General features: G+C 46.1%; 1 protein-coding gene across 8 annotated transcripts in view; it reads right to left on the bottom strand.

Moving 5' to 3' along the window:
• Anks1b (ankyrin repeat and sterile alpha motif domain containing 1B) overlaps positions 1 to 16,421 on the bottom strand; it is an 866,240-nt gene that overhangs the window by 15,302 nt on the left and 834,517 nt on the right. For all 8 annotated transcript variants that reach the window (XM_057757559.1, XM_057757560.1, XM_057757561.1 and 5 more), the window contains 3 exons: positions 13,072 to 13,083; positions 12,125 to 12,211; positions 5,296 to 5,433 (listed from right to left, as the gene is read on the bottom strand). In XM_057757559.1, coding sequence (XP_057613542.1) covers positions 5,296 to 5,433; positions 12,125 to 12,211; positions 13,072 to 13,083 — 237 coding nt within the window. The remainder of the gene's footprint in view (positions 1 to 5,295; positions 5,434 to 12,124; positions 12,212 to 13,071; positions 13,084 to 16,421) is intronic.

Raw genomic sequence — 16,421 nt, 5'->3', positions numbered from 1 at the left:
ACTTGCTTCACCCACGTCTAGAGGCAAAAATAACTGAGAATATTCTGGGCATATTCACAGATCCCATTGACATCTTTACCTATAGTTAATCTTCCCAAGTACCACCTAGGAACGACCCCACTAGTTTATAGAAATACATGTCATTGCCTACTCATAATCTTTGGTATTTAGAAAGAAACAGGACACCTCCGACAAGAGGCATATCTGGACCAGGACTGACATTAACTGGCCACCATCCAGAGGCCTTCTCTGGAGCTAATTTATGCTAACTGAAAGAGAGGAAATTATTTCCCCATCCTAATTATAGTAGTAGTATATGCAGATGATGTCGGAGATACAGGGACTATGGAAGAAATTAAGTTCACCTGTAAAATCCCACCGTTGGGTACAGCTACTGCTATATTCTGTTGTGTTTTCCTTTTATATTTGTATATACCCTCACGTACTTCATAAACTCTATGAATATTTATATATGTGAATTTAAATATCAAATCAGGGTAATATTTTATGTGCATTTTTCTAAGTTGCTTTTCATGTAATGCTGTATTATGAACAGATTTTCAAAGACAATACCCTGGAAGGTGGCACAGCATCCCACGGTGTCTATTGAGGTTTAATGTCCTGCTTCACCCCAAGCCTAGGTAGACATAGCAGGACTCCCTTCCTGGTAACACTCCAGGCTTTCTACTGAGGCCTCACACAGCAGCGCGGGGTCAGCTGTGCTCAGGGGTTCATTCGCCTTCTAAGGTTTCTGGCCAGTTTGAGCTCTCACATCACCATACAGGGTCAGGACCACTAGAATGGAAGGAGGCCCTTATGCTACTTGGCAAGGAAATGGGAGAGAGCGTTTTCAGATCTCACCGTCTTCCTCTTCAACAGCTGAAGCGCTTAGTGGACGCGATAGTAAATTCCTTACTGGCTCATGAAGCCTTGGGAATGGGGTCCTCACCAAATTCAAGACCTCTAAAAGAGTCTTGCTGTTAAAAATATTTCTCAAATGGATGTGCCCATTTTCTTGAGTTAGTAAACTCTATACAGCCATTCCTCTGTGTTCGGACCATTCCTCTGTGTTCGGACCAAACTGAGGATGCATAAGTGTCTTATATCTGATAGGGTAGGATTTGACCTCACCTGTGAACACCCTCCTATGCTCTATGCCATCTCTAGATGACTTGAAATACTGAGCAAGTGTTCATCCGCTCCGAATACATCACCATGTGATATTGGTTAGGGGATAATGAGAAGAAAAATCAGTTGGTACGTGTTACTGAGTACATAGTTCTTTTCAGAGCGCTTTGATCTGTGGCTGGTTAGACCCGTGGATACAGAGCTTGTGGAGTGGAAAGGCTGACAGCACACATAAATGCCTTTTTTTTCCCCTTTGTTTATTGCAGATGCCTGCCTAATGCCTCAGGCTCATCCTACTGAGTTGAATTAATGAGTTGTCATGTCTCCAAGCCTACTACATGTCCTCACAAAGTAAACGGACAGCTTCCAGCCAAGTATCCCTCCTCTGAGAGACCCCATCCCGCTGGGCACTGGGGCAACTTCAGGATGGCATGGGTGCAATTTTAGTGCAATTATCTGTCTCTAACCCACCTAGATCCTGAGCTCTTAGAGAGAAGACACCTGTAGATGGCTGACAATAGGCACACGAGCACAGGTGTGCATCTGTATGCAATTTTACTTTCCCTCTCAGATGGGGGCTACAGAAGAACTAAGCTTATGCAGAAAACCAAAACCAGAGACAAATCCCAACTCAGGGACAGATGACAAGAATATCACACCACAACTGTCCCTCCCATTCTCCACATCCTTAGCAGCCATGCTTTATTGAAAATGAGAGTTGTAAAGATGGTATGTGGTACCTCATTGAATGCATAGGTGCTTCCCCAGGAGGTGAGCACCGCTATTACCTCTGTGTGTGGTAGGTGCTTCCCCAGGAGGTGAGGACTGCTGTTATCTCTGTGTGCAGCAGGTGCTTTCCCAGGAAGTGAGCACCGCTATTATCTCTGTGTGTGGCAGGTGCTTTCCCAGGAGGTGAGCAGCGCTGTTATCTCTGTGTGTGGTAGGTGCTTCCCCAGGAGGTGAGCACTGCTGTTATCTCTGTGTGCAGCAGGTGCTTTCCCAGGAAGTGAGCACCGCTATTATCTCTGTGTGTGGCAGGTGCTTTTCCAGGAGGTGAGCACCCTGTTATCTCTGTGTGTGGTAGGTGCTTCCCCAGGAGGTGAGCACTGCTGTTATCTGTGTGTGGTAGGTGCTTTCCCAGGAGGTGAGCTCTCATTATCTCTGTGTTACAGAAGAGGAAACCAAGGACAAGTGGTATTATTTATCAAACTATGGCAGTATGAACCCACCTTGGACTTAATACTAGGCTGACTGCAAGAGATCACACCCCTAAATGTGACTGTTACCATAGTTATTTTGGAGGGCTGTCTAAATACAATCCGCTGTCTATTTTAATGATTCTGCATGTGTAGGAAAAACTGCATCTTGATGGAATATGTGTGGACTCTTTTCTATGTCTGTTTTTCAAGCAGTACACTATGGGAAGCATTTACATAGCACTGGCATTGAATGATCATATAAAGTATGCATAATATTGCGTATTTAAATGACATAGGCAAATACTATGTCATTTCATAGAAGAGACTTGAGTGTCGGTGGCTCTGTGAATTCTTTAGATTTAGAACTAACCTTCCTTGGGTACAGATGGATGATTGCACATATATAAATGTAGTGAAGAAATCTGTGACAAAACTCAAAATGCCTGCTTTCTAACTGTCCAAAATGAGACTGACTTAATACATCATCCATTACTATGGAGGCCCAAAAATGTGAGCCTATTTCCACCTTGTCTGAAGGCCAGAGATTCAGCTTGCTAAAGTTGTTGTCATTCCACCCCGACCAAAGGTCAGAGAGTTGGAACTTCTATTCCTTCAAGGTTATTGTCTGTTTCTACCTCAAACAAAGGTCCCACTTTGATTTAGGTCAGAGAGTTCTGCTTGCTCAAGGTTATTGTCAACAGATGTGGCTAATATCCAGACTTTGTATTTCAGGAAGAAAAGTGGATCTGTTTCTACCCCAAACAATAATCAAAGGATCCAACTAAGTTCCTGCTCCCTTAAGGAGATAACAATGGATTCTACCCTGGGAGTGGTTTGCCTATAGAATGTTTTGGTCTAGGGTTTGAGCGTGACTTGTCTGGTTCTGGCAACAGAATGTTTAACTAAGAGTGTAGCCTGTACTCTCTAACTTATTCCTACCTTTTGGGGTTGGGGTATTTTAAGAAAGTGGAAACTAAACACGGGTAGATTTCAGTATCCACTGGTGCTACTATGTTTCTGTTTTATTGTTCTCCATCTTCGTTCTCTTTACTCTTCTTCTAATCCCCGTGCCCCTACCCTGGTAGGTGGTATCCTTGTTGAAGCTGGTCTCCAATATGTTACAGAAAGGATGAGGGGAAAGGATATTAATCTCTGCATATCCATGGTTGATACAGCTTTATGGTATGCTGCCGTGAGCCAAGGTGAACCCTTCACTCCTGAAGTTGTTTTATCAGAGCACCAACCAAGACAACTAACCCGAGACCCTCAATTTGTTCCTCTCTATTCTTTTTACTTTTCACCCCCCTGCCGTCTGAGAAATGGCAAATTTAGTGTCAACGTAAATACTGGAAACAGGCAACCCATTATATGTATCGCCCCACATACCATACCCCAACCCAGAAGTACCACTGCTGTGGAACGCTCTCCAAAAGTGGACCAGGTGAGCTTGGGAGACAGCACACTGTCCTCCTCCATGCTGCATGCATCCAGTGCACCAAGTGTCCCCTAGGACCCGAGCTCGGAAATTCAGTCTAGCATTCTTAGGAAGGCTCTGCGCTCTCTTCTTAGGCCACAGGATTTCTAGGGGAAACTGTTCCGGGACATTTCACAAACCGGAAGCTTCCTGTACATCACCATCACCGAGGCTTATTCTGACAGCAGATAAACGCGTGGGATGTGATGTCAGTATGTAAAAGTACCCTACCTACGAGAGAGGTCTACGAGAAGCTGATAACCAGATACTTAGAACAACAAGGCCACCACCAAGCCCCGCCCATCCATCCCACCTGGAGGGCTGAACATGCACTTGAACTTCAGAAGGGATCTCTTCCTTTTGTCATCACTGGTAACCCAGAGGACGGCTCAAATGAATTGGAAGGCCTTAAGATTGGACTGGGAATTGCTCTATATAAAGATACAAAGTACAATTTTTTTTTTTTTTTTTTGCAAGCAGTGCTGCGCTATCTCAGAACTGCGCACAGGTCCAGGTCAAGGCGGGTGGCCTTTGTCATGATTTTGGAAGTTCGACAAACTGCATGCACTTAGCGAGGATTAAAGCGCCAGATTTGGGTAAAACGAAAATCCTTTGGAGCGGACTCAAGAACTGCAAGCCCGTGAGTGTCCACGTTAAGCCAGACATCTGGATGAAGGACGAATGCTACAGTGGTTTGCTGCACGTCCTCTGAATTCATCAAGACATGATGATCCTAAAACTAAACAGCTGTGGTTCGACTTTTCTCCCTTGCCCCTCCGTAATATGTTATGAAGGTGAACATATTTATCATGCCTAATACTTAGAAATGGTACCTAGAGCAACCTGCAGAGCTAACAAAGGGACGGGAAGTGGGGAGATCTTGCTGTATTTTTGGGACCAGAAGAAGGAAGAGATTTCTCTAATCTGAAAACTGAAGTTGAGAGTTGAGTCTCAACAGCTGAGGGATAAGAAAAATACAGAGTTCTAACTTGAACGGGAGACTGAAAATACGAGAAACTCAAGAAAGCTAAGCCTGTTAAAATACTACTTATTTGGCTTTCTGGGTGATCACCTTGAAAAATCCCATTTGGAGATCTAATCTCTAGGGCCCCAGGGTATGATGAGATTGGGAGATGGAGCTTTTTGGGAGATGGCTGAGTTAAAATAGGTCACTAGTATGGGCTCTCATCCAATCTGACTGGCACCCTCAAAAGAGGAGAGAATTTGTACGTAGGCATCTCTGTGGATGGAAGAACACAAAGAGGATCTCACGAGAAGACTGACTGTTCACACACGGGAGGAGAGAGAACTCAGAAGAAACCGCGCTTACTGTAGCCTTGGTCCCGGACTACAGCCTCCAGAAACACAGGCAATAAATTCCTGTTGGTTAAACTATGTAGTCTGTAGTGTTTTGTCATGGCGGCACGAGCAGGCCGGCACATACATGGCTGTCTACATCTATGGAACATGTATCCAGAGCGGGCGGGGACTCACCACATCGAAGGCAGTGAACACGTGACAGTAGTGGTGGTTGGACTTCAAATCTTTCGTGATATAAGCGAACGTTGAGAGGTCTTCTGGGTCCTGGGCGGCGCAGGAGATGTTACGAATTTCATGCTCAGCAATTATATTCTAGAAGAAACGACACAAACCATCACCGTTTTCCTTGGAGAACCTGCATGCTTTAGAATCAGCACGATAATTCTGGGAACCCAGATGCTTTTCTTTTTCTCTAGGATGTTCTAGGCCAGCAATATTCAGAGTGATTCAGTGTGTCCATCCATGGGCAGATGTACACCAGATCTGGAAGGAATGTTTTTACTTAACAATAATAATAATAGTAGTAGTAATAGTAATGAAAATAATAATCCTAAAATCATCAAATCGTGGCTCAGCACTTGCCAGACGCTGTGCACTGAAGCAGTCTGGGGGACAGACAATTAGAAAGGAAACAAAACAGTAATTGCTAAGCATGTCACCATTTCTGTTCCCCCCCACTGCTAATCCTGTCTGGAAGCGGTCATCTGCCACTTGCATGTGTGAGGGGAGCTGTGGGTGCAGGAAGTTGTCCAAATCCTTCACAGCTTTGTGTGTCCTCTGCTCCTCCCCACCCCTTCTTTTTCAGGCGCTGGGATGGAACCCGGGACCTGGCTCATGTTGGAGACGTACTCTACCTTTGGTTCTATGCCAACTTCTCCACTCCCACCCAAAGCAAGGGCCTGGTCAGAACAAAGTAGATGCAGAGGGGGAAGTCTCAGAGTGCGCTCTCTCCCTCTCCCTCTCCCTCTCCCTCTCCCTCTCTCTCTGTGCAAGGTTTTCAGGAGGCTGAGAGTGCATGGCCAAGGGAAACACTACAGTGTGATAGCCAGGCTGCAGTGCCTTGCTGGATGCCAGGACCTATGAATAGGATAGTTCTGTGCTTACTAGACCCACCACAGAGTAGTGGTGTGTGTGTGCATTTGTACATGCGTGTGGCCGTCACTTTCTTACAGGTGAGGAAACTGGGCCTTCAGTGCCTCATGCAGGGCAGGTGTGAGGTCTGGGTTGTTTGGGGGTGCTGACCCTCTTGAGGGCACTGCCACGTTTTACATCCCCCCTCCTCGCCTCTGAGAATAACTGGTGGGAGGAACAGTTCAGTACCATTGTCCTGAAGCACAGATAGCCAGAGAGCAACATCTTTGCTGCTGGGAACTTCTCTTGATACACAGATGTATTTAAAAAGCCCTACAATAGTACAATCGTTTTTTATCTTATAATTTCTCACATGTCTTTTGCACTTGTCATAGATATAAAAACCCCCAATGCTTCAGTTACCCTAATTACTTTTTAATTGCGTATTTTAAAGAACCCGTTGGCAATACAATGTTCCATGTCTACTCATCAATGCTTAAAAACACTGACAAAATGTCCTTCCCTGCCAGCGCCCTCGGCGAGTACTTCATGTCCCTCACTCTACCAAGCTCTGTGGTTGGGAAGCAATTACAGAATTAACACATAAGAGAAAATTAAATTAAGACATTCTTCACTGTGGCCTTGAATGCTGACACTGTGTGCAGCTGCTCTGTCAAAAAATAACTCAAATTGAAATTGGAAACAACAAACAAGCAACATTGTACCGCCAGATAGCTTCGACACAGGAAGCCATGGTCCTCTTCCTGCACGCAGGTAGTATTTCTTTAGACAGAACACCGAATCAGGAACCCATGGGTCTTTAGAAGGATTTTTAAGGTCTGTGTAGTCTTTGAAGGTACCACGGAGAGTCTTGGTCCTCACCGGATTGCTGCTGTTGGACTTTAGAAGTCTGGACTCAACATTGGCTTCAGCTGCCGTGGTGGAGACTGCTGTCAGCTGGACAAAAGCTACCTTCACGTGGGAGAAGGGTTTCTGGGCGTGCTCGAGGGGGGTTATCTTGATTATGTCATTGAGGTGGGAAAGCCTGGCCACTGTGGGCAGCACCATTTTATGGGACCACTTCTAGACTGACTGAGAAGCAGAGGCAGCTGAATGAAACAGTTGCTTCTCTCTGCTTCTCCACTGTGGGGATGCTGTGTGATTAGCGGGCTCAGCCCCTGGCTGCTGTGGCATCTCCGCAACCATGGGTGATGATACCTGAGCTGTGAGCCAGGGTAAACCCTCCATCCCTTCAGTGTTTTCAAGTCTTGTATTTTGTCGTAGCCATGTGTAAAGTAACCCGAACACCTGTCCAGGAGCTACATCGAGCTGGCGAATGCTGGCCCCAGCTTTCAGTTGGCATTTGTGTCCTCGAGGACTTTGTCAGCATCGGGGAGATGTTACATTAACAAGTGCCCCGCAAGGTTTGCAGCACTGGATTTCCCAGCTCGTGACCATTCACTGCAACTGTGCTGTGGTCCCAGACAAAACTACGAAGCAGCTAAGTTGGGTCTCCAGTGCTCTGTCCTCCTGTCTTCTGAATCCTTCCCAGGATTCTTTTTGAAGGTCTTTTCTTTCTTATCCCCAAGTGGCAGAGAGAATGGAGTCACTATCACTGAAGCTCACCCCAGGGGCAGGGCCAGCTTTAATATTTCTTTGAGGCACCTGTGATGCTTGTGTTATACAAATGTCATTGTTCCTCACTACTGAAAATGTCTCAGCTAGGAGGAAAGCGATGCCACGAAGGCGGCCTATCCTCAGGCAGGAATATACTCACAGAGCTTCGTGAGAGATCCCTGGTAGAGCCTGGTGAGGATTGGGATGTCTGAGGAGAGATGTCACCTCCCTTCATCACCTTTGGGAACTGTGAGGCCAGGTCTCTATCTGTGGAATGGCTCCAAGGCCAAGGGCTCTGCAGCCGCGGGCGTTATGGAAACTGGATCCCTCGCCTTTCAGTCAGGCACCAGTTGTGGCTGCTCCACAGATTAATAGATGCTATCATGAGATAGCTCAGTGGAAGACCAGCCTCTGTGTGTTAGCTTTCGTTCCTAGGAAGGTTTGTTCCAAGGAAGGCTCACCTTCTCTCCTTTGGATAGGGTTTGGCCGCTTAATGCCTTTCAACTTCTGCTCGACCCTCACCTTTCACTATGTGGAGAAACAGCTACGGGTGTGTCTGGCTGTCATGTGCGGCACAGAACTGTTTGGCCCGGCCACTTAATATGACGGTTCAAAGATGGGCGTGGCTTAAGGATCTACCTCTCATCATATACTTCAGTCTTCACCCTACCACAGAAAGTCTCCCTGACCGCTTCCTCAGGCCAGACTCATTCCCATCAAGGATCTGAAGTGCTCCCTCTAGAGAAGGACCAGGATGGAGGCAGCGCTCTGAGAGGCTGTTAACGGAGGATGCCCTGTGGGGTGACGGATGCTGAAGACTGTAGTACCTACCAACTGTGGTCTCTTGGGACTCCCAGCTGCTTATGAGAATCATGTCCTATGAGCACTTATTGCCATGTTGCCATTCGAAGAAAAACAATACTCAGAAATAAAATGAAAAGGATTCCAAACCTATACTCCTCCTAGTGCAGCACTGGGAAGGCTAGGCAGAGACGCCACAGGAGGGCAAATATGACCCAAGTCTCCGTCATTCCTAGACGTTGGAACCGGGTCACCTCTAAGACCCTTCTAATCTCAAAGGTCAATAACCAAACAGCTGGAGTCCTGGTGGCCAGGTTCCTGCAGGAGCTGATTCTGGGCTGCTGAGTTACGGAAGCAGATATAATTTCCATGCAACATCGTAGGACTAAATCTATCCCAGGTTCCATTTCAAATTCAAGATCCCCTTTGCTTCTCCTTTCTTAAAGCAGGCTTAGTGTGTAGCTCCCTACGTTGCTAGGTGGTACCTTTGTGTGTTTATAACCAGGCTTCTGGCCCTTCACCACAAGCCCAGAGCTATTTCCTTATTGACTGAAAAAGAAATGCCTCATTGCATTGGAGGCTTCATCTTTTGCCTTCTCTAATCGGGCCTAATAGGAAAGGAAGGGTAATTAACATATAATTAATTACCCATTGTACTTTAAACTAATTGGCAGCAGGTAGCTGTGGAGTAATAGAAAATGTATTAGGTGAGGCAGGGGAAAGGCCATGATAATAGGCTGTGCCAGTGGGCAGACACTGGTCAAAGGACAGGGACCCTAAGGTGTCCGTGTGGACTGGACAGACCTGTCCGGTTTAAGGCGGAGGGACACACATGCACAATGCAAACACACTGAGGTGTGTCTAGTCCAGGCTTCCTGGCCACCAGCTCCTAAAAGGATGCTATCCTCACACACTTCCACTCGACAAGTGCTCCAGCCAAGACGGCACTTTCCAGTGGGGGACATCCAAGGACTCTAGGATGCAGCGTTTACATTCATCTCTTCTCTGTTCCTGTAGCTCTTGTATGCCTTGTGAAGCTAGCCCCTCAGCCCTGGTCATGCTCCCAGTTCCCAATGTGATCTTATACTCAGCTTTCCTCAGTCTTCTCATCACTCTCTACTTCCTCCTCTCACACAGCAACTGGGAGCCTCTCCTCCCAGAGTCACCCAGACTCTTCCAACACTGTCACGCTGGGCAAGAGCAGTTACGTGGCCAACTGAAGTGAATGTCCTCTAAAGAGTCAGGCGTGTGTCGACAGTCATAGACAGCTTGGTGCCGCCAGCCACCAGATGCCCTGTGTGTGTCTTTGCTCCTGATCCTGAAAAATCTATCACAGACCACAATGCAAGGACTTGAAAGGTACCCTGGTCTCCTTTCTTCAGGGTCTTTTTTTTTGTTTTTTGTTTTTTTTTTGGTTTTTCGAGACAGGGTTTCTCTGTAGCTTTGGAGCCTGTCCTGGAACTCCCTTTGTAGACCAGGCTGGTCTCGAACTCACAGAGATCCGCCTCTTCAGGGTCTTTATTTACATAAAACTACCTTGCTGATGCTTTCCAAGAGGTTGGAGAGCCGGGGTCTACGCAGTCACTGGCGATTGAGCTCGAAGCCTCTCAAGAGCATCCGTGACGATGTCCCTTTGCGTGTTGTCTCTCTGCGAACTGCAGCTAAGCTAAGACCCAGCTAAGCTTTCTTTCCTTGTTCTGTTGGTGGGGGTCTGGGCAGAGTGGATGCTACTGATGTAGGTGGTTATGACACCCCTAAATGACAGACCTGACCCTTCCGACTGCAGCAACCTTCAAGGGAAAATGACTTGTGTTCGGAAATTGTCAGAATCCAACTCAGTTCAGACAGTGTCAAACTCATCATTGCTCCTCAACTTCTTCAAATCCAATAGGGTAGAGATAGTTGCTCTAGGTTAGGGTGAAGGGTGTGCGTGTGTGGGTGTGTGTGCACGTGCGCGTGTTGGCGGAGGGTTCAAGTGCCAAAGTACCAAAGCCTTCCTTTCACATTAGCTAAAACGAAAGCGACGATATCTTCATGAACATTTAAACATTAGAACTCTTTAAACAACTCGATCTAATGATAAGGTAATTTTATGTACTAGAACTGAAATTCTTCAGGAAATAAAAAAGCCAATCAAGGGTTGTTCTGATTTGAGTCTCTGTGATTGCAAATCTGACGTCATAACAGCCAATATCATACTGCACAGCTGAGTCGTCATTAAAGATAAGGTACTTAATATACTTGGGCTACTACTGTTAGCCATCATGGTGATGCTGTGGTATAGGTTTTATGCCTGAGTTCTAGAATTTTCTTCCACAATGGGAGGTTGTTATTTAGCATAGTTAGGAACTCTTGGGCTCATTCAACTGTCAATGAAACATTTTATAGAAAACCAACTCGGAAAATTTCTAAAGGATCGTTTTAGATGCTTAAGTTTAGAGATACAAAAGGGTCATCGTCCATGGGATTTTCCCTGACATCACAATCCAGTTGGCTCTGGCTCTGTCACCACGGCTGAAGTTGACTTGCTTCATGACTCCCCATTCTGTTTCTCCAAAATGGAGTGTATCTGGGGGCAAGATCGGGGTGAGCAAGGCAGGGGACAGACACTGTCTACAATGGTGATGACCTCGTCTCTCCCTTCTGTCCTTTCTCAGTCGAAGGGACAGGAGAGAAAAAACGCATGGACTGTTAGGGTTTTGTTGAGAAACCGTTCAGGTTTTACAACAGTGACCGTGGCCATATCTATGCTTTTGAGGCTAGCACCAGGATTCTGTGGTCTTGGCGCTGACAGGAACATGAAGATACTTTTCAAGGAAAACACAATCCAGTTGGCCACACTTGACCTCAGAGCTGCCAAGAGTTCCCACTGTGAGTACCAAGACACAGAATGTCCTCGGTTGTTTTTCTGATTCTATCTCTTATGAAAACAAACAGTAGCAACTCTCTTCATCCCATTAGTGAGGAATAAAAGGTAGTTCTAGAATACAAAAAGTCAGGATGTGCTCCTTACCCAGGTATTCATGAGCTGTACCAAAAGAGGGACAATCGCTTCTTGGCCTTTTGGCTAAGATCAAGTGTAGTTTTCAAAGGCAAGAACACACACACACACACATTGAGAACCACAGAAAGACCAATGTCCTTACCCTTTACCTACTAATGTTCTTATGGCAAAGAAATGGCACCATGTCTTTAATAAGCGACATTGTTGTTGTTTCAGTGTTCTCTAGATCCAAAGGGACATGACTGCTAAATGACCCCAGTCTACCAGAGGGAACACTGTGATATGGAAGAGCAAAATACTTACAGCAATCTTAGCTCAGGACCCCAAATAAATCATGCCTTTCTGTGTGTGTAAGTGGGTCCACACGTGTACATTCACAGCTCTGGGTGTGAGCGGGAAGCATGAAGGCAAGGAGGGGGAGGCGAGATGCAAACGGGGAATGGCGGGGTTTTAGATCACATACTCAGGGCCATGTCGGGAGTCTGAACCAAAGAGAGGACTGGCACCTACCTTATTTGTTGCATCAATAAACTTGACTCCTTTATATGAGACTGAAAGAATAATAGTGGGAACTTTCTTCATTTGCTCTGTAGACTTCTGAAATTAAAATTAGAACGCTGTTAGAGCAGGGTGTGTTGCATGGCAACTGAAACGCATTGGTTTTTTTTTTTCCTCTTGAAAGATAAAAATGAACTGAGGCTAAAACCACACACACACACACACACACCCCAAACACAATCAGGTATAAATGCCTGTCTCTCTTGCCATTAGGCTTATAAAGTATTTCTCATGCTTTAGGCTTATAAAGTATCTGTTGGCCTTGCTACTTCTTTGGGTCCAAGGGTGTCCTTTCCCCTCCCCCCAGCAGGAGGACGGTGAACTTGGTGTCTCTTTCCTTGAGAAGAACGAAAGCACGTCACATTTAACTCCAAAGGTGCATTCAGTGGCAACAGAATCTATGCCATCACTGTTCTACCCTCCTAGTCCCTTCATTCTTCAAGGCATAGGGATGCTCAGATATGGACTTAAAACAGAGATTTAAAACACATCCCTGCAAACTTGCTTCGATTCTGGCCAAATCCCAGAAGTGGATATAATATTTATAGCAGAGTCACACAGGACCACATAGGATTTCATACAGCTTGATGACAACTTAAGTCTTCCAGGAGCCGTCCTTAGCCACAGCAAAATGCTAGCTGGGACAGGCAAGCTATTTTATCACACAGCTCGACCATGTTCCCGCAGGCTAAGCTCCCATGACGGATGTTCACACCGGCTTCACATGTGCGGTCTGCAGCTTCTCCCGTTTATCCAGTTGCCCAAAATTCCTGTGTAATTTAGCATGTGCCTTTCCTGCTTAGCCCTGCCATTTGTCTCCATCACCAATAGTCTTGTTTACTTCATTTTCTTCCCTGCATCCTCTTAATCATCGCCTTACGCATTGGAGATGGACTTACCTGACAGTTGGCCTGCAGGATTTCCCGCACAGGACAGGTAGGTACAGAACAGGAGAGAAAACACATGAGAGGTGTGAGAAGAAGGAACCATCTCAATAATCTGCAAACTAGAAAGTAAAGGCTGAGCAGGCCTCACAGCCGGAAGCAGAGGCGGTGAGGCTTTTTACGCTGACCCTGCCTCTGGTTCTCTTTCTCCATTTTTCTCATTTTTCTGTGTCCTGTGTTGCAGAGCCTTAGGACTGACACACCGGAAAGGTACACTGTGGGCCTTAGACAGCCAGCTCTCTACATTAGGGGACTCAGGAAAAGGATAGGAACTTTTTTTTTTTTTTTGATTTATTTAGATCACTCAGTTGTCCATTAAAAAAAAATTCTGAAATGTGACCAGATTTAAAGAAGGCTTTTAACGGGATGAGTGGAGCTCATGGCGCTCAGTGGTCTTGATTATGTGGTATCTATATTTTGGCCACTTGAAGAGGTGCTTATTGTCCTGACACAACATTTTTTTTTGAGAGCTACCATATCTGTTTCAGAGACGAAGAGATTTATTAAAAGTATGACAATACATAAAGAGAAGCTCTCTTGAACTGTATTTTAACTAGTTTTAAAATTACTTAGACATGCCAATTTTTTTTAAATTATCAAAAAAAATCATTCTAAAAAGTGGAATATGACATTACATGCTTTCATGTTCCGAATGTTTTTCCTGACTGCTTCTGAACAATGTGCAGGACAAGTCAAAGGCAAGGCAGGAAGAAATCAGATGCTCTGTGCCGGTTTTAAGGCAAAGCAGTCGCTGAATTTGTGACTAAGGCCGGGGCGGCACAGGCAATCATTTTGTGGACTGAATTTCGTGGGAAGAACACTACAATTTGTAAAGCATAACAACGGATTTCAGCAAATCACCTCGCTCATCTCTTATCGTGAGTACTTTCTCCCGGACAGACCTATTTGTAACCTGAAACAATATATAGCTACATTAAGATGAAAATACCAATATTTTATTTAATATTAAGAAAAACCCATTTGTTATTTGCTCAGCAGTTGCGTGGTTATTTTGGGGGCGCCCGCTGAGCTAGCCGATGCAAAGCTCGGGGTCCGTTCTTCAGGGGTGTGAAATTGTGTGTGAATGCTACTGCTCAAACTGGCCACCCAAGTTAGCTCTGTGTTGCGGATAATCTAAGTGGGAAACGGGGCTGGGCAAGATGGCTTCCAGGGAGAAAAGGCATGGCAGCATTGGGAGCCCATTTTGGCTCACATAGCACGCATTCTTGGCTCAACTGGGCATGAAGCAGAGCCACTGGGCTGATGGCTCGCAACAATGGTGATGTGGACAGAGTCCTTCTGGAATAGTGACTAGGAAAACGTTTACCTTCAATCAAAGGGCAAGGCGGGCATTAATACATTCATTCATTTATCAAGCGTGATTTCCTGCTGGGGGCACTGAGCTGGCTCTGCCATCTGAGTGGCAAAAAGAGGAAGAGGGGGCTGTTCTCAGAACAAGTTACATCCATGTATAAATGAGAGCTCTTGGTGGTTTAGGTGATGGTCGGGAAAGAAGGGTCACAGAGTTGACTTGAAAAGGCGGGGTTTTCCCTGTCAGGAGCAGATTCACTGTTAAGCAGGTAGGGACTTGAGAAAGATGCCTCTGGCAGCTGTGCAGAAGATGGAGGCTGAATGAGGGACATGGGAAGCTGCTGTGAAATCCAAGGGGCAGACTGAAGGACTGATGTAGCAGTGTGGATAGCATGGGAAGAGCCCCACCATGGAGGGCGAAGGACCAAGAGGCTCTCTGTGACATCACAGAAGATGAAGGAGTGGGAGACTGTCTCAGATGATGCAGCCGTTAGCAGAGATGGCACTGCCAGAGGGTAGACAGCATCCTTTCGCAAAGACGGGCAGAGAGATGCTTTCGCATCCTCAGCATGCTAATCATAAAGAAATGAGAGACAAAACTCAGATTTCAGAGGGGTGGCTAAGATGGAAGCAGATGGGGTGTCTTAGGGTGGAGTAGGAACCTCAGCAGAAGATTAATCCCACCCTCTTTTTTTAGGACAGGGTTTCACTGTATAGTCCAGGTTGGCTTTGAACTAGTAATCCTCCTGCCTCAGGCTTCTGAATGTTGACTGTACAGGTATGTGCTACCATATTCGGTGGGAAGAATTTTTTTTTTTTTTTTTTTTTTGAGATAGGTTTCACTATGAACCTCAGCTGGCCTGGAACTCACAGAGTTCACCTGCCTCTGCCTCGGAGTGCTGGAACTAAAGGCTTGCAACACCATGCTGGGCAGAAGATGAGTTCTTCAGATCTGGCAAAGGAACTAGGAATGGCACGGGAAGATGACCACAGATGATGTCACAGAAGCCAAGGAGCAGATTGATTAGAAGGCACGAACAGAGCCCAATCTCCTAAGAATGAAGAAGACACAAAAAGCAGTCTCTGGCTGGGACAGAGGATAGCTTTTGTTGGACTTATGGTGTAAAATCCCAGACTTTAGTAACAAGAAAGACCTGTTAGCAATTTTATTAGTGGTACTTTGAGGAGAACTTGGGCAGCGGGCAGACAACACGGGCTTTAGGCTGACCTAAGGGCTGCAGTGATTTCTATCAGACTCCCCATCACGCCCATCTAAGATCCACACTACAGGGGAAAGACAAATGGCCCAACAGTTCCCGCCCCCATGCCAAGGCAGCTCTGGGGGGTTCAGTGTTGAGGCTGGGCACAAGTCTCTGGTGACAATGCTGGAAGTGGTCACACGTTCCAATATGGAGCCCAGACTGTCCTCTCCCTACTGAGTTCTTTGACAAGAACATGCTGAACTGGGCCAGCCAAGACACCAAGCTCAAGGGGACCCTGGGAGGTCTGGAACATCACCTTCCTCCACCAAGGCAACTGTGTTTTCTAGAAGAGCCAACAATCCTTCCTCTTTCTCGGGGAGTTTCTGATGGTGTACTTTGATGGAGCTTTGAAAAGAAGTATTCTATATATACTTTTAATGAAAGATGAGCACTTGTAAAAGGAAGCCAAATATACTCAGTCTTCAGAGCAGCAGGAAATTCAGTAATACATGTTCATTTCATAAAAGCTTTATGGGTTTAGGGAAGGGAACGCAGAGCTGCTGCCCCTCGTGGGCAGTCTATCTGCTGCCCCTCGTGGGCAGTCTGAAGCAGTCCTGACTCCCCGGTTCCCCGATGGGCCATCATGGTTCTCTGCTCCTCTTCCCCAGGTCTGAGGACACTTGACCTAACCATTCACCCCTCAAGTAACAAAGGCTGAGCTCAGGAGATCTGGGTTTTAGGACTTAGCTTCCTGCTTTGCTGAGTGTCTGTCTGTCTATAGTCACGATGCCC

This window comes from Chionomys nivalis, chromosome 25, assembly GCF_950005125.1.
Source record: "Chionomys nivalis chromosome 25, mChiNiv1.1, whole genome shotgun sequence".
Classification (NCBI taxonomy): Eukaryota; Metazoa; Chordata; class Mammalia; order Rodentia; family Cricetidae; genus Chionomys; species Chionomys nivalis.
The sequence above is the reverse complement of the archived record's forward strand: the minus strand, read 5'-3'. Positions and strand labels throughout refer to the sequence as shown.